The following is a 26,014-nucleotide window of genomic DNA, read 5'->3' on the forward strand; positions in this document are numbered from 1 at the left end:
TTCATGGGGTGGGATTGTTCTTAATTTTTTTTACTGGATCATTTTTTTAACTTGGATTTGACTAGGTTCAAGAAACTTGATGATTTGTGTTTAAATCATCGAGTTTATTTACAGTTGATGGCTTAATTTGAAGTATAACTTCTAAAGCTCTGGGCCCAAATGGATTTTAACCTTTCTTCTTTAAGCAATACTTGGAATTTAATTTGGAAATGGTAGGGAATGATGTTTGGAAGCTGGTGTAGGATGCTTACAGGGGTGGCTTTTATAATCCAATATGGCAGAGACTTTGTTGGTATGGATTCCCAAAGTTCATCATCCTTCCCAGTTTGAAGAATTTAGACTGATGATTAGTCTATGCAACACCTTATACAATTGATAACAAAGGTCCTTGAGTAAATTTGGTTTCTCTTCTAACATTGTTTCACTGATGAACTTAGAACACTTGAGTTAAAAACAATGAATATTTTGTATTTGAGATCTCTTTAAGTAAGCTTTCTAACCATAAATTCCATAGAATTTCGATACTTGTGGATTGATTTAAAAATCAAATATTAAGGTTGTTTAAGGGTGAAAGTGGTAGAATCAAGGAGCAACTTGCAAGAAAAACTAGTATCACTAGATATCCAAAAAATTATGAAACTTTTATCAGTTTGAAGCCCCCTATGAGAGGGGGGAAGGAAAAACAAAAACTGATTAAAGGCAAACGGGAGTAAATTACCTATTATCTACCGAATTATCTTAAGACTGCGAATATTTTATTTCAAATTGAAGCAAAATTTGCAAAAAAAAAAATTATGGAAAACGTTAGTACTAAAATTTGGAGGTAATAAATAGTAAATGAATTGAAGTGTAAACCTATAGTATACTCTCTCTGTTCTTATATAACTGACACTATTTTGATCTTTTTCTCTTTTTTTTTTGACACTTTTACAATTTTAAGAGAGAATTAATTATACTTTACCAATTGTACCCTTCATTTATTGGTGGTAGGAAAATTGAAAAGTTATAATTAATAAGAGAGATAAAGGGTATAATAGGAAGTTAGAGTAGTAATTTTAATAAAACAAGAACATTAATTGTTTTTTAATTAAGAACATTAATTTTTATTTCTTAATACTTGTGCAACAATCTTAAAGTGTCAGTTATATAAGAACAGATTAAGTACTATTTTCGAAACTAAAAAGTAGTAACTTCGACAAGTCTCACCCCTTCATTCTATGTCGTTATTCATAAGTTTTCTCTCTCATACTATAATTATTAATTAGTATATAGATGATGTCATATTTATATTTTTTGGTTTTTTAGTAATTTAAATATTAAATAATTTCATATTTTCAAAAATGATTAATGTATTAATATTACATTTAATAGTTATTAATGACATTAGAATAATTAACAAAAGTCAATTGCGATTTTTTTAAAAAATAACTATTATATTAATTTGACAGTTAATGCTTTTTAATGACATTAGAATATTAAATAAAAGTTCATTATGACTTTTCTACCACTAAGAATAAGATGTATGCTCACAAAATCGTTTTTATACTAATGATTATAGTTATTTTTTATATAAAAAAATAAAAACAAATTTGAATGTAATATCTTACGTTAAAAATGGTTGAAAATGATATCAAATATGCCATAAAAATTGATATTAAATAGCTTTAAATGATTAATTTGGAAATTAACTCAAAAAAATTACATTTTATATTTCATATATACATTTGGAAGATTAAAATGGTTTTGGTATATTAATCCAAAACGTAACAAATTAGAAAGAAAAAAAGGAATTATAATATAATTAGGATTAGAAAAAATAAATTAAATAAGTGATATACGTAATTAAAAAAGAAAAAAAAGAAAATATGAAAAAGGCTGATGTATGTCAACAAAGTACTTTTATTCCATTTGTGCATGGCGCCGGATCAATACTAATATTTGAGTCAGTTTGAAATTTAATATTACTAGTATTGACCTCGCGCCATGCACAGATGAAATAAGAGCACTTTGCCGGCATACATCAGACTTTTTCATATTTTCTCTCTTATTTTTCTTTTTTAAATATGTATATCACATATTTGAATTTTTTTCTTCTAATCCTAGTTACATTCTAATTCCCTATTTTTTCTTCTAATTTGTTTTGCTTTGAATCAATATACTAAAACATTTTTAATCTTCTAGATGTATATACAAAAACATAAAATACAAAATTTTTAAGTTAATTTTCAAATCAATTCCTTTAAACTATTTGATATCAAATTTTTTATGACATATTTAATATCATTTTGAACGTAAGATATTGCATTCATTTTTTTTATTTTGTTATATAAAAAAATCATAATCCATTTTTAACATTGGAAAACTAACATAATACTAACCTACTCGGTCCCTCAGAAGCAGTGTTTCCACCTCTACTGAAGGCACCTCAAGAACTCTAATACCCGGATGAAGATTACTAGCACCAAGCCTTCGCAAGGCTATCAGCCACTGAGTTACACTCCTGTGGAACCCAAGCTAGGGACATGTCCCACCTCCGGTGCTTTGTCGACATACATCTTAATGGTATAAAAGTTCTAATGTCATTTAAAACCATTAAATGTCAAATTAATACATCAGTTATTTTCGAAAAAAAAAGTTACAATTGACTTTTGTTAATTATTTTAAGGTCATTAATAACTATTAAATACAATATTAATACACTAATTATTTTTGAAAATACAATTATTTAATATTTAAATTAATAAAAAAATCAGAAAATATTAGTATGTCATCATCTACCTACTAATTATAGTATGAGAGAAAGCTTATGAAGAAAGACATAGAATAAAGATGTGACACTTATCGGAGGTGCGACTTTTTTGTTTCAGAAACATATAGAATTTGCGAAAATTTTACTCCAAATTGAAGGAAAATTTGCAAGAAAATATTTATGGGAAAAGTTAGTAATAGAATTTGGAGGTGATAAATGATGAATGAAATGAAGTGTAGTATTTAAGTTAGTTTAAAATTTAATATTGTATGAGCAAACCTCAAACTAATTGAGTGTGATTTTCAATTGGAGCTGATGTCTCACCATCCGATCCCAGTTGCCGAACATACACGAAAAGCCAACATGCAAAACGCCACGTTATGTCTGAAACAAAGTTAACCTGACCATGGTTAAAATGCTTTACCAGAGATGTAAGTGTAGTTAGGTGTTCAGTTTCAGTCCATGTTGCCGTTTTATTATGTGACTCAGCTTTTCATGATTTTTTTTCACAAGAAAAAGAGAGAATCTAGAGCATCCACGTGTAAGCTTAGAAATCAATCCAACAGTATCTAACGGTCAGGATTGAAATATTCATTTCAAAGCAACTTTTTTCCCTTTATTTTTCTTTATTCTTTTTTCTAAAGCATAGAATTGCAGTTCACCGACCACTAGTTTTATATGGTTTATTTCCTCTTTCTTGTTTCCCTTTTGGGGAGTTATGTGCACGTGTTGTAAAATGAGTGGTTTGTTCTTTGAGAGTCCACTATAGAATTCCCATTTTATTCTTCTTTTTCCCCTTAATTACTCAAGAATGATTGATAATGTAATTTCAAAAAAAAATGATAATGTTATACGAAATTTCAAACAAATTAATATTGTTAAGGCTTAAAGGGTCCAAATGCCCCTGAGATTACAAAGGGAATCAAATCCAGGACCTAGAAAAATTTTGCATCAAATTGGGTCACTAGAATTTTTTTTTAATTCAATTAAGGCCAAAGTGTGCCAGAGCTCAATTTTGTCCTAGTCACCTTTTTCACGTGGCTTTTTAAAATTTTTTTAATTAGAAAAATTAATTAAAAATAAAATTTTAATTCCAAGTCAGTTATGTCAGCAGAAAAAAAAAATTTAATAAAATCCTAATCTAAACATAAATCTCTAATCTAAACAATGACCTAAACTAAACAAAATTAAATCCCTAATCTAATAATATCAATTCAGCCCTAAATTAACCCTATCCATCCATCGTCAGCCCCAATTTCAACCCTAACGAAGAACAACTCCACCTCCACTCGAACAGCGGAGCACGAGGAACACCTCCACCTCCACTGGAACGACGGAGCACGAGAAGAGAAGGGAGAAAATGAATTCACAAGACCACGAAGCTTCAAAGAAAGTGAAGAACCCCAGGGTCAGTTGTCGTTCATCCACCTCGTGCCCTTCACCCTCACTTTCACGCAAGACTTGTGGCTGTGGGAAAGAGGTTATTCTCTACCGATCTCATTCCAGTACTAACCCAGGAAAACTATTTTGGAGGTGCCCTGATTGGAGGGTAATTTCTTCTGTATCAATACATGTATTTTAATTTCTCTGCCTTCTGGTTCTGGTTGTAATGTTTGATTTTGAAATTGTTCCAAGTGAAAGGGTCTTGTGGGTTTTTCGAGTGGGATAGAGGTGTTGCTAATGAAGATGAAGATGGTATGGAGGGTTCTTCAAATCTGAATGAAGACATTAATGACATGATGGAAAAAATAATTGCTAGTTTGAGGGAAGAGCTTCACGAAATGCTGCAGAAGGCAATGGTCAAGTTATGTGAAGACATGAATGAGAAGGACAAAAAAATTGAGAGGATGAAGATGAAGCTGAAAAGAGAGGGATTCAAGATTAATGTGCTATTGTTCTTATTAGACATTGCTTTGATTGTAGCAGTGTCAAAGTTCTTCTAGGAATGGGGTGTGTTGGATTTATGGTTTAGGTTGTCATGTATTCTGTTGTTTATCTTCTTATGTGTTCTGTTGTTGGACTTAGAGTTTAGGATGTTATGTGTTGTGTTCTTGTTGATCTTCTTAGGCATTACTTTGGTTGTAGCAGTGTTAAAGTTATTTTGTATTGAATGAAAATGTCCTATGTAATGAATGCAATCTCTAGATGAGACATTAATACAATATGTGTTGGTTGTTTTGAACATTAATGCAACATGGATCTTGTTGTTTTCCCTTGCATTGTTCCATGAGTTATACAATATGTGTTGGTTGTATTGAATGTCAAAGTTCACATCCTGACTCACAAAAATGTATAGTTGGTGCCCTGTTTTGGCAGTGTATGCACATGATGCAGAATTGAGATAATGCTTAATAAACAACAATTCTTATAGAAAACACAACCTCAAAACATGTGAGTCTTGAACATAGAAAATGAGAGTCATAAAGCTATTACAAAAGTAATGGAAAGTAATGTCATCCAAGCATTTCATTACAATAATGGTGATGTGGTCCCATCTTCCACTAAATAATACTAATTATTACAAAAAAGACAGATATGAGCATCCAAAGTTGTCCTGCAGCATCATGTGACCTTCACTTTCTTCAGATCCATCTCCTTTTGATAACTCTCTTCTTTGGTTGGTCTTGACTAGCAACAGTTGCCTTGCCCTTATCCCCTTTGCCAGCAGTTCCACTTGCATGTTCTCCTGGAATCCTATGACCTATCTCATTGTCTGCTCCCCTCTTTTTTCCCCTTTGATTCGAAGCAGCAGCTACAGGTTTTTTGGGCTGTGCAGTAGGTTTTTTGGGCTGTGGAGGTGGTGGGACTTGTGGTTTTGTTGCTCTGGCAGCTGCAGCTGGTTGTGGAGGTTGAGGTGCTGCAGGTTGCTTTCTGGATCTGGCAGGTGGAGGTGCTTGTGGTTGGCTGCTTGCAATGGCAGTTGCAGCTGGCTGTGGAGTTGCAACAGCTTGTTTTTTGGATCTGGAAGTTGGAGCTTTGAGTGGAGGTGGAGGTGCTTGTTGTTTGCAGTTGCAGCTGGCTGTGGAGGTGCAGCAGCTTGCTTTCTGGATCTGGTAGTTGGTGCTTTGAGTGGAGGTGGAGGTGACTGTTGTTGATTGTTTGCATTTGCATTTGCAGCTGGTGGAGCTTCTTGTGTTGAAGGAGCAGAAGGAGACACATCTTGTGTTGAAGGACCAAATACCTGTAGACAAGGGATTTTTAGACATGATGAACAGAAAAGCACAAGCAGTGTAAAAGAGATTTTATTGATACCTGTGAGAAATCATGTGGTTCATTCTCTTCTTCAATGTGCCCATCATCAAGAGCACCCTCAGATGGTAGAGGCAAGGGGCACTTCCTCTGGTTGTGTCCTTTTTTGTGACACCTACTACATGTGTAAGAACTGCCTCCTCTTCTCAATTTGGTTGGGTTCTTCTTATCTGGTTCATCAAGTTCCCTTCTCAATTTTTTTGGCCTTCCAGGCCCTCTTTTAATCTCAGGAGGAAGGATGTCATCTTGTTGGAGCTTTGGCCATTTATTCTCACCATTAATTGGTGAGATAATGTGCCCATAGCAAGTGCTATAAGCTGCTTTTTTGTAATATTCATGCACATAATTTTCAGGATTAAGACCCCTATCAGAGAGACAAGACACAACATGTCTGCAGGGAATTCCATTTAATTCCCAAAAGTTGCAGGGACATGTTTGCTTCTCTATATCAACTATGAATTGGTCTTCAAAACCAGCATGCTCAACTTGAAATAGACCTTGAGCAACCCAAGTTGCTACCCACCCACCACTATAATTTATCTCTCTATCTAGCCTCTTCCTAGGTTTAGGCATCACATTACCCTTCCATCCTTTACTTTTTTCTCTCAAAGTAGCAAATCTATTCATTAAATACTTTCTAATCCATTCAAACATAGTGATAACATGTTTGTCCCTAGCAACTAAAATGGTACAATTGAAAGCCTCAGACAAATTATTCATGGTTACATCACATTTAGGGTAGAAAGAGAAAGCATGCCTGCACCAATGTATTGTAGGGATAGTCATCAGCCACTTGTAAGCATCTTCATTTATTGCTTTGATTTGTTGCATTTTCTCCTCCCATAACTCCTTGTATGTTGCTTTGGATGCCCACATGAGAAGGTCTCTAATCTCAGTTCCTCCACCAAACTTCTGCTTGAAATTGGCATACAAGTGCCTCACACAAAAGCGGTGCTTTACACCAGGAAAGTCCTCCTCAAACACTTGCATTAACCTCTAGGCAGCACAATCAGATTGAAATGTAAGTAAAATAAGTAAGCACAATCAGGTTGTAATGTAATGAAAGTAAATACTATATGTTAATTTAGGGTACCTTTTGCTTATCACTGATGAACACCCATCTTTTGTCACCGATATCCGGGATTAAATGGTTCAAAAACCATCTCCAAGATTCCTTGCACTCAGCTTCAACCACTGCAAATGCAAGTGGGAAGTACTGATCATTTGGGTCCCTTCCCACAGCAATTAGAAGGATGCCACCATATTTGGTTTTGAGGTGACATCCATCAATTCCAATAAATGGTCTGCATGCCTGTTTAAAAGCAGATTTGCATCCCTCCAGACACATATAAAAACAACCAAATCTGGGCTGAAGTGTGGTGGGATTATATCTCAGAATGATAGCTGCTGTGTTTTCATGATTCACCCTCTTGAGCTCACCTGCATTAGATGTTATCATGGTGTACTGCTTTAGGGCATCTCCCTCAACAACATCCTTAGCAATTTTTCTCGCATTCCAAGCAGTCCCCCAGCTGACACCTACACTGTATCTTGTCCTCATCTCATGAATTATCTCCTTCACTTGGAGTACTGTACTAGAATTTCTCATTCTGTCCTCAATAACCTTTGCAATCCATTTAGCTGTTGCTGCCCTATTTTTGAATGTTCTTCCACATGTGTGTTTAGGATCAAGTGTCTTAATCTTGTATGTTGAAGTCCCTTTTACATTGGAACAGTATGCAAGGAAGCCACATTCTTCTTGCTTGCAACCAAACCTCACCCTTTCCTTATCATTCTTCTTGTACCTCACAGCCTTCCCATTCATCACAGAGTGTGCAAGGATAGCATTCTTAAACTCTTCTGTGGAGGAAAACTCCATTCCCAGTATGAATTTATAGTCTTTGTCCAAGTCCTCTACCCTGAACCTGATTTGTCTAGCCCTGGCTCCATCATCTTCCTCACCACTAGAATAGTCACTCATCAGCTCATCACTGTCATAGTCCAAATCAAAGGGATGCAGGGCTGCATCTTCATGTGGAATGTCAAAGTCCACATCCTGACTTCCATCACCATGTTGCATCTCATTGTTGAAAGATAATGGCCCATCAGAGTTTCTAGTCACATCCTCACTGCCATCCTCTTGCACATGAAGTGCTTCATTCACATCATGAAACCCATCACCAAGCAAGTTTTTACATATTTCATCTTCACTGTCTAAGTTCCCATCACTGCTCAATTCAATGTCACTGTCACTGGAGAATGATATGTCAGACTCATAATCACTCTCAGCAAGGCATTTTCCTTTTCCCTTATCAGAAACTTCCCTAACATGTCTTCTCCCAGTTGGAGCTTCCTCAGTCACACGAGTCACTTCCACTTCAGGCAGTGGAACAGAAGGAATCTCCTCCACTGGCTCAATCACAGGAATCTCCTCCACTTCCTCAATAACATGTGTCTCCTCCACTTCCTCATTAAAATGAATCTCTTCAACTTCAGGCAATGCAACAGTAGGAGTTTCAGTATTCTCATGACTGACTTCCACATCAGGAATCACAGGACTGACTTCCACATCAGGAATCACTTTCCCAGTGAAAGCTTGCCCAGTCACTTCCACCGCAGGCAAGTCTTCATCAAGCAAACCAGCATATTCTTTTTGCATCTCTTCCACTGTAGGCAATTCTTCAGGCAATTCCACAGTATGTTCCAGGTATATATCAACCACCCCCCAGAAGCCATTGCATAACTAACAAGTTCCATTGCATCCTTATCATCTAGTATCTTCTTTAAGCCTTTTTCAAACCTCAGTTCTGACTTGCACCACCACAATTTGTAAGCATCATGAGGATATCCCAGGTCTTCCTTCACAGTAGATTTGATGGAGAAGTATGAGAACAAATCAACATCCCCATCAATGTCAACTGACTCTCCCCCATCATATGTCATAGGAATGCCTCTAAAACGACCCTTGTGGTGGATTCGGGTTTTGATCATACCTTCTGCCATTCCTGCGAAAGGAACCCTAACTCGTTAAGCAAGTATTCACCCAACAAGTCAGCAAGTATTCATCCCCAACAAAGAAGAAGTAAGCAAGGTATTCATACCAACAAAGAACAAGTACGCAAATATTCATACCTAGTTAGAAGATTGATGAGGTTTGACCTTTCTAAATGCAGCACACCTTGGAAGTTCCTTGTTCTTCGCTCCCTCAGTTTGTGCTCGTTGTTCTTCGCCTTACTCTTCGATCTTCGCCTTCTTCGTCGATTCCTGGAGGTGTTCGCTGTGGCCGCCGTTCGAGTGGAGGTGGAGGTGTTCTTCGTTAGGGTTGAAATTGGGGCTGAAGATGGATAGATAGGGTTAATTTGAGGGATTTGATTTTATGTTTATATTAGGGATTTGATTTTATGTTTAGATTAGAGATTTATGTTTAGATTAGGATTTTATTAAGTTTTTTTTTTCTGCTGACATAACTGACTTGGAATTAAAATTTTATTTTTAATTAATTTTTCTAATTAAAAAAAATTAAAAAAGCCACGTGGAAAAGGTGACTAGGACAAAATTGAGCTCTGGCACACTTTGGCCTTAATTGAATTAAAAAAAAATTTCTAGGGACCCAATTTGATGCAAAAATTTTCTAGGTCCTGAATTTGATTCTCTTTGTAATCTCAGGGGCCTTTGGACCCTTTAAGCCTATTGTTAATTATTGTTAATTTTTGAAACTTTTATGTGTTGAGTTTAATTGTGATTATAAGTATTTTTCGGTTTAGATTGTTCTAACGAATCAAACTAAATAAATTAGTTCGGACTTTTGCATTGTTTGAATCCAAGCTAAAAATGTCAGCCCAAGGGTGATTGGTTTAAATCATCGGATGAAGGTTTGTAAAACCGTTCACTTGATGAACCGAACCGAACATGTGTATAATATTAAAAAGAATACTATGTATATAGTGGAATGAGGAAAATTATAATGACACAATAAGGAGGTTGGATTGTGTCTATGTAATTTAATCGAGATTGACTGGATCTTCATGGTTTTTATTGAATGCGATATAAAAATAGATTGTTAGTTGAAGCAATTGGCAGACAGTAAGTGTAGTACACAATGCACACACATAATTATCCTGGTTCACCATAAAGCAAAGGGCTACGTTCAATCATTGGTATTCATCAAGCTTTTCACTAAAACATGCAAGTATCAAGGAATTCACCTTGAAATTCTGGTTCACGCACAGGAGAGATGTCGAACCAAATGTCTAGGACATCTGGCACAACGTACAACAGATAACAGCAGAAGTGTAGCACAGTATTAAATCAGAAAAAAAAAATAGTAAAGAACACAGAAAATTGTTAACCTAGTTCGGTGCAACATCACCTACATCTGGAGGGCTTCAGCCCGAGAAAGATAATCCACTATTATAGAGAATCAAGTACAAAAAGGTCTTAATTGAACAGCCTCTGTTCACAGCCTTTCTACCTATTCCTACCCGTGGAATATTACTTAGGTCTCCCCCTAAGTATGAGAATCCCCTCTCACTTTCTCACACACAATCACTGCCACAGTGATTAAAACAATAAACAACAAGATGAAGATGAAGAGATTACAACTCAACTAAACAAACCAACTCTAAGCCATATGATTATCAATGGAGGCAGTAGAGAGGTGTACAAAAAATAACAGAACCTTACTCACAAAACAAAACCCTAAAAGGACAATCCTTGGGTGCCCAACGCACACCTTAACAACTAGGGTTAAGCCTCCTTAAATAGAAGTTCTTCAGCAGGCCTTGATCTTTAATGGGATTGCACAAAAATAGAGTCCACAAAACAGATCTGTAACAAATCTTTTTAAAACAGTAACAAATCTTATCAAATAAGATTTGAACAAAAGATAACAACTTTCACAACTTAAACCAAATCAAATCCTCTTTAGCAGATTTGATTCCACTATTATATATTCCAGATAGCACACAGAAGCTTCTTCAAAAACCCTAACTTGATTATCACGAAATCAATCCAAAGCTTCACAATTAAATCAGCCAAACACACAGCAGCTCCGCAGGGACAAATGTCATAGGCAAGATGTTACGACATTGTGTCTGACATGTTGGCACACAGATACATTAGCTAAAATGTAGACAATCATAAAACCTTTGTCAAATTTTAGCTAATACAATTCACTACCATAAAGCTCTTCTAGAAAACTTGCAGCTTGAGTCATCAGATAAGAACAAACATAATATATCAAGGTAGCTTACACAACAAACTAGCAACATAGCTATTGTCAGCAGCTATGTACACAAACCAATCTCAGAAAACACATACTAATACTCCCCTTATTAGCAGAATTTTGGCTAACACAACTTGTGAGCATAGTGGTGGAAAAAATCTTCATCGACAACTATCAGTTGCACATCATTGGGTTGCACATCATAACATAAACAACAGCGGATACATGAGATACTCATATGAGCTATTGATTGATCATCCTTCCTTGACGTTGTCCATGAAACCAGAATATATTCCCTGGAACTCACCCAAACATAATAGGGTGCTTGCTCTGATACCAATTGAAATTCTGGTTCACGCATAGGACAGATGTCGAACCAAATGTCTAGGACATCTGGCACAACGTACAGCAGATAACAGCAGAAGTGCGGCACAGTATTAAATCAGAAAAAAACAGTAAAGAACACAGAAAATTGCTAACCCAGTTCGGTGCAACATCACCTACATCTGGAGGGCTTCAGCCCGAGAAAGATAATCCACTATTATAGAGAATCAAGTACAAAAAGGTCTTAATTGAACAGCCCCTGTTCACAGCCTTTCTACCTATTCCTACCCGTGGAATATTACTTAGGTCTCCCCCTAAGTATGAGAATCCCCTCTCACTTTCTCACACACAATCACTGCCACAGTGATTGAAACAATAAACAACAAGATGAAGATAAAGAGATTACAACTCAACTAAACAAACCAACTCTAAGTCATATGATTATCAATGGAGGCAGTAGAGAGGTGTACAAAATAACAGAACAAGGACTCACAAAACAAAACCCTAAAAGGACAATCCTTGGGTGCCCAACGCACACCTTAACAACTAGGGTTAAGCCTCCTTAAATAGAAGTTCTTCAGCAGGCCTTGATCTTCAATGAGCTTGCACAAAAATAGAGTCTACAAAACAGATCTGGAACAAATCTTTTTAAAACAGTAACAAATCTAATCAAATAAGATTTGAACAAAAGATAACAACTTTCACAATTTAAACCAAATCAAATCCTCTTCAGCAGATTTGATTCCACTATTATATATTCCAGATAGCACACAGAAGCTTCTTCAAAAACCCTAACTTGATTATCACGAAATCAATCCAAAGCTTCACAATTAAATCAGCCAAACACACAGCAGCTCCGCAGGGACAAATGTCATAGAAAAGATGTTACGACATCGTGTCTGACATGTTGGCACACAGATACATTAGCTAAAATGTAGACAATCATAAAAAAAGGAACAACACACCTTACTGCTATGTTTGGATGCAGAGATGAAAATGAAAGAAGGAATATAAGAGGAAAGATTATAAGAGGAATGAATATAAAAGAAAAATGAGGTGATTTTGAAGTTGTTTGGATTAATAGAAAATGATGAGAGAATGAAAGGAAAAGTGAAAGTATTGTTTTTGTAATGGCTATATTACCCTTTATTAGGGTTGGCAACGGGCCCCATGGGTGCGGGTTTGACCATTCCCACACCCGAACCCAAACTTAACACTCAAACCCAAACCCATACCCAATATGAGTGTAAAAGTTAAACCCAAATCCAAACATCTAGGTTTCGGGTTACCCGAACCCAAAACCTGATGTGAGCACCGAACTCACAAAAAACTCAAAAACCCGACCCGAAAATAACATGAACATAAGCTGATTAAACCTCATCAGCTTTCCAATACAAAGGAAAAAATATAGTTCATGAACATAAGCTGATAAACAACATAGTTTATGGATTTTTTACGTTAAAGAAAACTCTACTTAGTAACTTTAATAATATATATAAGGGATGGTAATTACATGTATAAGACTTTCGGGTTTGGGTTTGGGTGCGAGTTTAATCAATCCCACACCCGAACCCAAACATGTTTTAAAATTCGGGTGAAACTCAAACCCAAACCCAAACTCAAACCCTAAGAAATCGGGTTTCACCCGAAATTTCAGGTTGGGTTTGGGTCGGGCTCCGCGGGTGTGGGTTTTTCTGTCATCTCTACCCTTTATAATTAAAAGTATTGCACTACTAATTTGTGTACATGTTTCACGTAGAAATGTTGAAAAGTATTGGATATATTTGTACTTTACACACATTTGCAGGCCTTTGTCAGTTTTCATCTCTCGGATGAGAGGAAAATAAAAGTGAGGGACCCATGTGTCAGTTTTCCTTTTTTAGCACTTTTCCACACACATCCAAACACCAATGAACAGTGTAATCCACCCAAAATGACTCCCCTCCTAATCTTTCCATCCAAATTGACTCGAAACAAACAGACCATATAAGTATTCTCAAGACTTCTCTTTTACAAGTATTGTTTACCATTTCAGGCAACCACAAGTATTTTGAGCACTTCTCCTTATATGTATTATCATACAAGTCTCATCAAGCTTCCCATAGACTTTTCTTGGGTCATATGAGATTCCGTTCATACATACTGAAGAGAAGTTCACTTATCTCCTACGATTGTATTCATCTTTAAGAGTTGTATAGGATAGAGCTATTCGATTCAAAATGCTCTCAATCCTAGTCTATATGACTTGATCAACTTGTGAAGTCGACATGAGAGTATTTTGATCATAGTCACTAGCTGTTTTTTCTCTCTAAGGCTTAGAACTTGTGTTTTTTCATTTGATCATTGTCTCTCTTCTTTTTAACTCTTGCTTTTTTTAGAGGTCTTCAAATATATTCTCAGTGACATAGAACTTCTACTCTCTAAAGTATTGTCTAAACAACCTATATGTTTCTTATATTGATAACCTTTTATTTTTTGGCTCGTGCACTCTCTCTTAGCTTGTGCACTATCTCATGTCTTTTCTTTTCTCTTCTTCCTATTTATATTGTCTCTTCCAAATGTGCAAATGAGTTGCACAAGTCACCACTAACAAACTGATGTCCCAAGTCCAGGAAAACAATACTAAATTGTCCAAAGCTCAAGGTCTCACAGAACCAGAAGACTTAATCTAATTTTCTTCTCTGAGCAACAGAAAGCTGTTCAAAGTCATGATGGCTCGAGCATTTAGAAGAGGAACTAGTCTCATGAGAAAGTAACTAGAATCAGGATTAGCTCCCAAGGAAGTAACTAGAAACAAGCAACCAGAAGTCTAGTATTATACTTGTTCACATGTGATTAGTTGGGGCTTGTGAAAATGTACCAATCAGCACAAACTCGTCACTTCCGCAGAAGCTATGAGGAGCGCCTACTAACTGAAAGCATAAATGTCTTATAAGCACATGCTCTCATGACTTAACGACTACAAGATTCAAACCAAGTATAAGTATGATGCGCTGAGTCAACCAAGCCTATCATACAACCATCTTAGACGATGAAGACTCAAGCTCAAGCATACTTGAACGACACAAAAATCTTCATCCCTCTGACATAGAGCATAAAAGCTGACATAAAACTTGAACGACACAGAAGTCTTCATCCCTCAAACTTATTTAATCCATAATGAAAAACCTAATATTCATCCATGAATATTAATCTCATTTTGTCCTACATAAAATTCATACTTACCTATTGAACTCAACTCAATAAACTTATATGCACATAGTAATTCCCAAAATAAATGGATCACTTTAACAAATGAGCTAGAGAAAAATATAAAAATATATCAAGTCTTACATTCAACTCATTTTTAATAAAATAAAAATACAAAATCCCAAAAATAATAAAAAAAAACCTCTGATACAAGATACACAACTCTGATCCAAAACTCGAGAGACAGTCCCATTGCAAAGTCCGAGGTAAATTAACGTTTTAGAGATAATATGTACAGTTATTGCTCCTTCCTATAATAATCCGTTTGCAGAGGCTAGCGCAGCAAAATTTGTAGGCGAAAAATTCTATCGCCCTAAAATGAATTTAATGAAAAAAATAAATAACAATTATTACAGGTTTTTTGAACCATTTGATTAATGGTCAAAACCAAAATCTTATTGATCACTACTATAAGATTCAAGTACTAATCTATAATCATCATCCTCATCACCTTCTGATACCATGTCCAATATGTCAGTTCCTCCTTGGAAGTCCATGATGAAATCTCCATCATCACCATCATCATCATCAAGCTCACTTGAACTGTCATCAACATCACTTTCACTGTCTCCAAATCCAGGGCCTAAAAGAGGATCCACATCAGAATCATCAGAATCATCTTCTTCATCGCTTTCATCATCCTCAGGATCAGAATCATCATCAGGTGGCCTCCTACGACCAATTTCATAGATTCTGGCTGAGGCAAACATTTCATCTTGATCATCCATTGTAACCAACCCAACAATTGAATCTGTGGGCTCGGTTGCGAAATCAAGAACACAGCGGTCCACTGGGATAGTAGCAATGTCTGAATAATTCACTGCGTCCACTGTGCGGAAAGCTGCAAAAAGAGGATGCTTGACACGACGTGTGTTGACTGCTGACATAACATCCTCGATTTTTCTCCTCAGGATTGCATATAACACATCACCATGCGCATTGAATGTTATTTCTGTTTGATCTAATGATGGTACACTACGAAGCAGACTGAACTTGCGTAGGTCCCAGACTTCTGAGTTTATAATAACCTGGTTAGAATACAATTTTGGATGAGAAATAGTCAGAATTACCACATTATACACAACACACAAAAAATAAGATATATTAAAAATAGATGCTCGAGAGACTTATCAGTATCATACTTCAATAAAATAAAATAAAAATAATGTAACAACCCCTCTTTCAGACATCTTTTAATGTGTTATGATATGTGTTGTGGATGCTTCTATGTAGATGTATATCTTCCTAGAATCCAAGAAAATAAGTTTAGATTGCAAGTCTTAAGATGAGTCCTCTTAGTTTCAAAATCTCTAGATTAAGTGACACGGAATTTCCAGTACTGTATAAATTCTATTATGAATCTAAGTAATCTACATGAATAACATGTTTTTAAAGAAATCTTTTCAAAATTTTTTTTTTATCTAATTATTCAATCTAATTGTAAACACGCACACAGAGTTTTATTCTTACTACAAAACTATACATTCTATGATTCCAAATCAACTATCCATTCTCTAACCAAGTTCCAACACATGACGCCATGCAGAATTGTCCCCTCCAATAATTCTTATTCTACACATTCTTTTAATCAGCCAAGCATGTAAAATAGCAGCTAGGCTTAACTATACTGCACTTAGAACCTATTGTCTGATGAAGAATGACACACTCTGATAAACTACTGATTCTCATCGACAAAAGTTACTGATCTGTTTGCTTGTACGACTACTGCCACGTTCCAATAGCAGAGTGAGTCATAAGAGGCAGAGATAACAGAAGATAGGGAAGCCATGGGGCGAGAGATGGAAAAAGAGATAGACAACAATAGACACAAGACAGGTAACATTAACACCTAAAATTGGGAAGAATTTTACTCCCCTTATTTCACCTCCTTTACAAGTGAACCATACAGTCACTTTTACAAAACTTTACTCCTCTAGAATTTCAACCTCCTATTACCCTCTACGAAACAGCCTGATAAGAAAGTTTTTACACTTTTCAACATTTCTTATTCCCTTCAATTGAGACTCATGAGTAAATGGTATACCTATATTTTGCATGCAACTCTTTCTCACATAAACTTAGTCATTTTAAAACAATCTTCCTACAATATTAAACTTTCTATTTACAAGACAGATACAAGATTCTGCATACCTCATTGCCAGCAGGATGAAAGCCTCCACCACCATAGTCAGTGAACTGATCAAAGCGATGAACAGGCTCAGAAACACGCTGGTCCCATAAGACACCATTCCAAAGCAGCATTGAGTCGGAAGGGTTAAAATGGATTAAAGGATAAACATGACCCCGACCTGTAAAATTTGTAGAAGTATCCGATAACTTAGACTCTAGCTGACACGTCTGAATATCATACAACAGGATTTCCCGTTGTGCAGATTCTGATGACAAGGCTGCAAAAACATTCCCAGAGTTGGAAAACCTGGCAGCCTTGCACCCATCAAATGAATGGGTAGTACCACTCGAAAGTGATGAAGCATCCCACAACCTTACATCTTGAGAGCTTGAAGATAGCAATAGCTGGGTTTCACCAGAAACAAAAGACTGAACAAGTGTCAATGGATACTGATGACCTGTGAAGCTCTCCACCACATTGTTGTTGTTAGAGTCAAAAAGTTTGACCTCTCCATTGTGGCTCCCAACAGCAATACGAGAAGAGTCACCAAGAAATGTAATGCATGTCAATAAGGCACCAGCATCATCACGACAAGTGCGCCATGGTCTGAATCGGCTATAAACAAATTGACGATCCTTGCGATTCCCGTGCACCCCACCATATATGAATTTAAATTCACGTCTCTTAAAACGAGCTGTCACATTAGAAGCAGCATCAAGGCTTCGCTTGGGTTCAGGACAAACATGAGGATGTAATAGAGATAGTGGAGGAAGAGTGGTAATAGGAGCTGGGCATTGGAGATGCTGATGCTTCAGATATTGAACAACTATAGAATCTAATGTCATACGCTCTGAGTTGCTGTGCTGAAGATCATTTATTGCTGCGGAGGATGGTGTAAACTGACCAAGATTTGACATACTGTTCTGATTTTCATCCACATAGTCAACTGAACAACGTCCTTGCTGATTTCTCAGGTTGGAACTTGGTGTAGGAAACCTAATAGCATCTGTCTGCAAGTTTGTTTTACGAACCGTATTTGGAGTTATACAAATAGGAGAACGAATTCCATGATCCCCAGCAATTAATCGCTTTCTAGATGATGACAACACTCTTGTATCCTTTAAATCAGATAGTTTACGTTTCATTGGCAAGATGATTGGAGTCTTATACTGAGATTCAGAATCGATGTTATGTTTCTCCAAAAGTTTTGACGGAGTCTCTGATACTATTGCAGTTTCTGAAGAACCTTTACTAGTACTTGAAACTTTTCTAACAGATGACTGCCGAGAATCATCAAGTTGATGCCTTGAATTTGAACCAATGGAAGAAGAGAAAATCAGTGATTTTTTCTTTGAAGTGAAAGCTGAACCAATCCTTGTGCTGACATCGGATCCTAACACATCATCATCCCCTGCATTAAGCTTTAATTTGTCCGACAGAAACCCAGGAGCACGACCTGAAGGCCATTGAAGCTGTACTGAAGGAGCTTCCTGTGTTGAGGGTGGCTGTGCAAGAGAAGATGGAGCAATCGATGATGGCAAAGGTTTCAACTGAGCCTCTTTAAGCAATATAGAAGCAGTTTGTGACAATCCAGATGCTCGTACGTATTCATGAATAAGTTGTAAAAGTTCCCTGATTTCAAAAGAGAGAAGAAAAGGAACCATAAAAAAGGAGGGCGGAAAGAAATGCATAATATATAGGAATCAGTAGGAAGGTTAATCATAAAAAACCACTGAATACCTCGAATCGTATGATATAGGAGTGGCAGCAGCTATAGCTTCTCTTTCTATGCGCCTTAAGGTAGGAGTAGCTGCATCTGTAGCAGCCAATGTACTTGCATGCCCTGAGTTGGTGACAACCTACGAATATAATTTCAACATATACATATTAATAGCAGCTTTCACAAAGCACAGACAACATATTGTCTATATCATTTTAATCAACAAGATTAAAAATAAAGCACGGAAGTGAAACTTTGCGACATGTAAAACTTAAGTCCCAAAACAAATTTAACAGCTACCTTGAAACGCAAGAAAAATCCTAGACACCATAAGATGTGACCTTGATTCCAATTCGATGTGACTCACATAAGCACAAGGAAAAGAGATACAGAAACTATTTAATACAGATCCGGAATATTTCTCTAACCTAAAGCCCCAAAAGTCTTGAATGAAGTTTTATTTCAAATGAAATGGAGAAAAATATGCACAAAAAGAAGCACATCATGACGACAATTTTAATCTATTATATTAACAGCTATCAATTAATGTGTGCATGGAAAAACAATTAATCCTATTCAATCGAACAGGTTTAGAAGTCTTGTCCTCACACACAGTAGCATAGGATGTTCAACCTTAAACTTATGGCATTTTGATCATGTTGATAGAGCCAACTCGGACTATGTTATAGCAGATTGCGAGCAACAGGGATTATAGAGGCACATATATGAAACCTGATATTCCCTGCTGAATCCCCAGCCAACACAACAGACTGAGCAAATGATGAAAAACTTGTAACATATAATAATTAGATGCACAATAAAAAAGAGGGAAAGATGTAGAGAACTGAAAACATGCAAGTATACGCAACTAAGCTCCAGAATGAATTTACTGAAATCAACACTTTCTAAACATAACATTCAGCTTCATTAAAAGAACTTGAAGATGCTCACCCCAATTAACTCGATTGCAGCTTGGGAAAGTTCAGCTTGCCACCTACCCTGCTCTGTTCCATGTGTCTGACTGCCTGAATCCCTAATTAGTTCTGACAGCTTCTTCCCAACCTAGAACACAGACACAAAATTGAGATATTCAATCTCAATGATATCTAACAACATATATTGCACCATGATGCAACTAAACACCGGACAACAAAAATTTGTTACTGAAGCCAACATCAAAGCAATTGAGATGGTAAGTAAAAAGCTGCAACATAGTTACTCTAGGTCCAAAGTAGATACATATTAGTTAAATACCATGCTACCAGGATGTAATGGAATAACAGAGAGGCTAAGTTGAGTAAGATTTAGTTCTCAATAAAAATTGAAAATTGTTGCTCACCTGTAGCTTTGTCAATATGTGTGCTATAATATCATCTCTTGCTAAACCAAGCAGGACTCGACATGCTAGAGCACGAAGACAGTCCAAAGCAGCAGGAGGTGAATATATGCGTTGCTGGAGGAGATGTAAAAGAACCTTTATTCCATTGTTAGCACGAACAGCCTCTCTTGCTTGACGATATCCTTGTACCAGTTGTGCAGCCAGGCCAGCACAGCCTGCTCCAGCACCCAGAGATATTCTATGGTCTCCAACCAATCCTGAAGTAGCGGCCAGAACAGTTTGTGTATTAACTGCTGCAGCACCGTCTCGATCCACAGCATTAGATTCTGCATTTTGTTCCCTAGTATCAGTCTGACTTGAAAAATTAACAGGTCGATCTGAGACATTTCGTTCAGCAGTTCTATCTCTAGTCTCCGACATAGGACCTTTCGAAGTTTGGGCAGAAGCAGATTGCTGGCCTGGTGTAACTGAAGCTGGTTTGTTGCTGATTGAAGGTGGAGGGCAAACAAGGTTCACTAATACATTTAGAGCAGGCCGAATTATCTGAAATGCAGTAGTGAATAGAAAAATGAGATACCATATATTAGCATAATCAGTATGTCAGAAGTCTAACATCTTCCTTTTACCAGGGCAAAAATTATGCACTAAACACAACAATCACTACCACAAAACATTACCTCCGGGTCGTCATGATTACTAACAATATTTGCAGCATCCAAAATGACCGCTGTACCAACACGATTATTGCTTAATGTGGCAGTTACAATCATCTTGCGACTGCTAGGTACCAATGTAACAATATGAAGAACATCCAATGCATACTGAAGCAAATCATGCAGATACCGTTCCACAGGAGGGGGAGGGCCCTGTAAAAGAAAAAAAGCAAGCATGTCATTACCAAATTGCAAGAGAAAGAATGAGCGCACTACATATGTGATATGTCATGCCTGACACAATTCCAGCATTGTAACATGTCCATTACACGCCAAGAACTTATCAACTGCTGGCCAACGTGTTCTCACAAATGAAGAACCCAACTTGCGATCTTTTTGTAATTGTAGGAATACAGCATCCATTGCCTCATCGCTAATGTCAAGCGGCCTGTGTGCTGCCCTTACACTCGGAATATTCCTAGAAGCACTGCGATTGCTTTTGTTTGGACGAATGGAATCCACTAATAAAAGGAGATGAGCTCTGAAGTATTGCCGTAAAGCAACACAAGTATGGTAGGCTATCTGCTTCTCAAATGATGTCAGCACTTCAGACGATCTATCATTTCTAAGTGACCCTGAGTTGGATAAGCCCAAAGCTCCAGAGTTTACTCCCGATCTTAGCATAGCAGCATCGTTCAGAAGGCCCAGTAATTTCTGTAATCCATCCTGAGCATCAAAAGCGTCAAGAACTGCTCTAAAGACAAATGCAGCAGCGAAAAATAATGCTGCATTCTTCCGAGCTTGTTCTTGGTTGCATTCAAGTAGCTGGAGAGCCAACTCAACCAAACGATAAATAACATCAGATGAAAGAGCACAAACCCTTTCCATTATCCCCTGAAATTATAATCGAGAATCAGAAATACATAATAACAATAGCTTCGTAGAAAGATAACTAACAAAGGATATACACTTGGAGAGCTGGAGTGTAAAATTTAAGACATTATTATGCACCTTAGTTCACAACAATGACTATAAAATATGAGTACCTGCACAGAACCGATAGCAAACAGACAAGAAGAAAGGCCAAAGAAAGTTTGAGCCATTCTAGGAACACCAAGAAGCTTTCCCATGCCCCCACGATCCACAAACAGGGCAGCAAACTTCCTGTGAGCAGCCAAAGCACAGATCATCTTCATGACATCAGGCAACAGTAAGGCAACTTCGGAAGGCTCTTGATGTTTAGAATTCTGTTGCAGAAGTGCAAGACACACATCTACCCCCTTCTCATGCAATACAGGGCCAAGAACTTCCACATATTCTCCGAGTAGCTCAAGACACTGAATGCAATATTTTTCCCTCAACTGCAAAAGTGATTGAGTATCTGGGATGCAGTAATCCTCAACATCTTCACAAGATTCTGTGTCTTGAACCCCTGCATTCTCAGTCTCCTTGTTAATGATGATGGAGCTCCTGCACATACCCAAGAAAGACATTATTAGAGTATACTATACAGTCTGATATAGTTACTGTTAGAAGTTAGTTATTATTAGCTGTCATGTTAGTTAGTATTAGCTGTCATGTAACAGAATCAGTTAGTGATAACTGAATCTATTCTACTTCAGTTAGCTTGTTCCACAAGCTTTGTAATCTCTCTATAAATACTGAGAGCACCTCTTGTACTCTTTAGCTTTTCAATCAATGAAGTTCAGTTTTACATTTTAGGGTTTTCAACAGACATTATTACAGAGACTTAACAGAACTAATTTTACAACTGTTCCTGACAGCATCCAGATGTGCATGTTTTATTACATACCTTGAAACTTCAACTGATGATGCAGCATCAGTAACAGTCCATGCAGCTTTTGAAGCAGCTAAAACAGCTGCTTCTTCATTATTGGTGGATTTGAATTCCTGACATGAGAAATAAACTATTTTATCATCAAAGTTTAATTTTCAGTACCAACATATACATACATCCATACACCTATACATATGCATGCAACCTATATACATATTTTATATATAAATAATATGTATGTATGTACCTATGTATGTATATATGTATGAACAAGATTTTTAAATGATTCCCAACATACCTCTGAAGCCGCAGTTTTAACGAGTTCAGCAGCAGCATCACCAGCTGCCCTGACAGCTTCTTCAGGTGCTTTAGCAGATCTAGCTTCAGCTTCAGCAGCTTGGACTGCTTTCCTAACAAGAGCAGAGATATCTTTACCACCAATATAGCACTCTTTGAAACAATCATCGTTATCGTCTCTGTCGAAAACATATGCCTCAGACGTGCTTGTCGCAACAATCTTCTCCGAATCAGACACCATTCTGGTATCAGCATTCTTCAAGATGCTCCCATCTTTAACACACTTTCCCTGTACTAATCGACTACAAGAACCAAGATATGACAAAGTTGGTTCACTTCCTATATTCTCTTCATTGACCCTTCCCTTCCCTCTGGATCTTCCCCATCCACAGTTCACTTGCAGTCTTGAAGAGTCATCGCTAACATTATCTTCATGGTCACCATATTTTATCCTTCCATCACGTATATCTCTACAGTTCCATTGATCCTCTCCAGCAGTGTCTATGACACAGATATCAGCTCTTTCCCTCAGCTGATCAGGGGGTTCACCATCTCGCCAAGAATCTTCCTGGCAAGTTTTTCCACTGATGATTTTATCATGATCACTCCTTTCAAGAATTCTATCATCCAATGATCTCTCATCATTCATGCTTGTATCATCATAATGACTTGATTCCAGAACCAGGCGAAATCTACTGCGACCATCATCTCTACCTCTCATTGAAGTACTCCCAGATGTGTGCCTACTCTCTGTTAAAAGATTAGTGTCTTTACAGCAGGTACTTGTCTCCCCCAATACACGCAACCGAAGATAATGCATAAGCTTCGCTGACAAGCCAGACGTCAAGACATCTTCAACCACTTGACCTCCACTAACCTCATCCCTATTTCAAAATAAGATATAAGAAATTATAACTAAACAAATAGGGTAAGATAAGCATGATAAACGCCAGTACATCGCTAGAAGCAAGAACAAATATACACAATAGACCCAAACTTCTGAACAAGAAATTCAAAATCAATTTGTCAGAGCATACCCAGCTAAACACACAGCAAGAAGGCCGGTAGAATAGGTTTTCAACATTTCAGTATCTGAGACTTCCTTTCTTCCTGGATTACACATCAGATTTTGCTCCTCAGCGGACAGACTAGTACTCTCATCCATTACCCAGTGTTTGATATTCTCCACGACAGATTCGTCAAAAACATAGGGATACTGTCCATTTACACTACATCAGATCAACAGGACAGCACATGCTATATGCATTGTGAAAACTTATTAAGAGTAAGCTAGGATAACAGTTAGAAAGGAATTCTTACAATCCATGTTATTGAACAGCTCAGGAGAAGCCTGGCAGCAGCAGCCCGAATGGAAGTGGTGTATCTTGTTTCTGACAGAAACTTGGAAGATATCAACTCAAAGAACTCATCATTCTCCTATGGCAGACAGAAGATCCACAATTACTATCACAAAATACTACCAATATAGCAAAATACATAAATAAAGACCATGGACATCGAAATACCCGAATTAAGCTCCCCAGTCGCCCGATGGTATGAGCAGCGCGAGCATTACTGGACGAAGAATGGTCGTTCTCTTCCATGTATCTACATTGCAAACATTAATATAATTTTCAAAATGCTGATAGGAACAACATAGCAAACACAGGTTCTTAAGTGGAGCAAAGCAACAAGCAAAATCATGAATTTCAAAGGGGTGAGAAAAAGCATACTACTACTAAGCATTAACATATCTTGAAAATGGCAACAAAAAACCAAATGCTAAAACGAAAAAGGTGCTTAATGAAGGAGCAAGTGTGTACCGTGACTCTTGTGTTTCGAGAATGGAGGCAAGAGCATGAAGGACCTTGGGTTTAGGGTTATCAGGAGCACATGTGATAATCTCCATGAGCTTGTTCGCCTTGGCAATTATCTCCTCTTCTTCCTTCTTCGACTCGTCGCCCTCCTCCACTTCCTCCTCTTCTTCTTCCTCCTCCTCGTCATCCTCATCATCAACATCAATATCAACATCATCATCTTCTTCTTCATCTAGTTCATATTCATCATCATCATCTTCTTCTTCTTCTTCTTCTTCTTCTTCTTCTTCACCGTCGCCGTCGTGTAACTGAAATTCCAGCGGCGGAGCATTTTGATTGGCTTCGTCGTCCATGGTGTTGTGAGAATGGAGAAACGGCGAACAGAAAAGTGAAGTGTAGTGATGAGTTTGGTTTTATAGAGACAGACAGACAGACAGGAGGAGCAAAGAGGAGAGACAAAAGTTCACGTCATGATAGTGTCTGCCTGGACCGGATTATTCCGGTTCCGGGTATGTCCGTCCGTCCAGCCGCGCCCCGTTTGTTTGTCTAATTAAAACCCTAACCTATATAAAACAAAAATAGAAAACTAGTAAAATAAAAAAAATATTTAAAATTGTCACGAACCGGTCCAGTGACATTATTTCTAACAGAATATAAATTGGCATGCCCGTTGGGACTCGGTTAAAGAATTTAGGTGAACTACTCAACTAGTGCAGTCCATGAGCTTGTGAAACAGTAGAGTAATTTCTCAAATGTCAAGCTCTTTGTCGTCTTCTCAAAGCTGTAATTGATCACTACACCGGTGGTGATACCAAAGACACAACTCGTCCATGTCGTCAATGGCCAGTAGTGAATCTTGAACCCATTTATGGACTTAATGTCATAGACTTGTGCTAACATGGATAGTCGAAGGAGGCCCTTCAAGCGGAGGCTGCAGTTTGAGCTCTCTGCAAGTTATGATCTACTTCTCCTATCCATCAGACAAAGTCGTTCGAGATAAGTTCTACACATTACGCAAGTCTTTTGGAAATGAGGTGGGGGACCAAAACTGCTAACGGAGATTAACGTCGAGGTACCATTATGCTATTTTTAAACGTGGGGACTCTTTTTACACATTTTGGAAACGTGGGGGACCAAAAGTGCTAATAAGCCTACGCTTTATGAGAGATAATAATTTGAAAATTAAATTTTTTTTCTATCTATGACTATGAGAGATAAGAATTGAAAAGTTTGTTAAAAAAACTTGAAGGGAGAAAATATAGTTGAATTCAATTAACACAAATGATTAACTTAAAAAAAAACTTTAAATAAGGATAAATATGAAATTGTATAACTTCATGGTACTTGCTACTTGGTGTGGTTAAAGTGTGGTACCTAATTTTTTTTTCTTCGATAAATTTTAAATGTAAATATTATTATCATTTGTAACAAAAAATAATAATAATATTATGATTATTTGCTAAG

At 37.1% G+C, this 26,014-nt stretch overlaps 1 protein-coding gene across 1 annotated transcript; it reads right to left on the reverse strand.

The window, feature by feature from the left end:
- Window positions 1-14,856: 14,856 nt before the first annotated feature.
- Window positions 14,857-25,097, reverse strand: LOC130716731 (DDB1- and CUL4-associated factor homolog 1-like). Its single transcript, XM_057566742.1, has 14 exons — window positions 24,557-25,097; window positions 24,260-24,341; window positions 24,054-24,170; window positions 23,771-23,949; window positions 22,735-23,617; window positions 22,452-22,549; window positions 21,685-22,108; window positions 20,933-21,532; window positions 20,663-20,851; window positions 19,986-20,528; window positions 19,598-19,708; window positions 18,667-18,785; window positions 16,947-18,558; window positions 14,857-15,823 (listed from the first exon to the last, which is right to left on the reverse strand). The coding sequence occupies exons 1-14, from the start codon at window positions 24,901-24,903 to the stop codon at window positions 15,191-15,193; spliced, it is 5,937 nt and encodes a 1,978-aa protein (XP_057422725.1). The 5' UTR covers window positions 24,904-25,097; the 3' UTR covers window positions 14,857-15,190.
- Between the last annotated feature and the right edge of the window lie 917 nt (window positions 25,098-26,014).

This window comes from Lotus japonicus, chromosome 5 (genome assembly GCF_012489685.1).
Source record: "Lotus japonicus ecotype B-129 chromosome 5, LjGifu_v1.2".
Taxonomy (NCBI): Eukaryota; Viridiplantae; Streptophyta; class Magnoliopsida; order Fabales; family Fabaceae; genus Lotus; species Lotus japonicus.

Excerpts from the sequence above, each read along its gene's own strand:
- LOC130716731 (XM_057566742.1), bottom strand. The coding sequence starts at position 24,903 with ATGGACGACGAAGCCAATCAAAATGCTCCGCCGCTGGAATTTCAGTTA. Across the intron at positions 22,550-22,734 it reads TTAAAACTGCGGCTTCAGAG|GAATTCAAATCCACCAATAA; the intron begins GTATGTTGGGAA and ends TTCTCATGTCAG. Across the intron at positions 19,709-19,985 it reads ACATATTGACAAAGCTACAG|GTTGGGAAGAAGCTGTCAGA; the intron begins GTGAGCAACAAT and ends TCTGTGTTCTAG.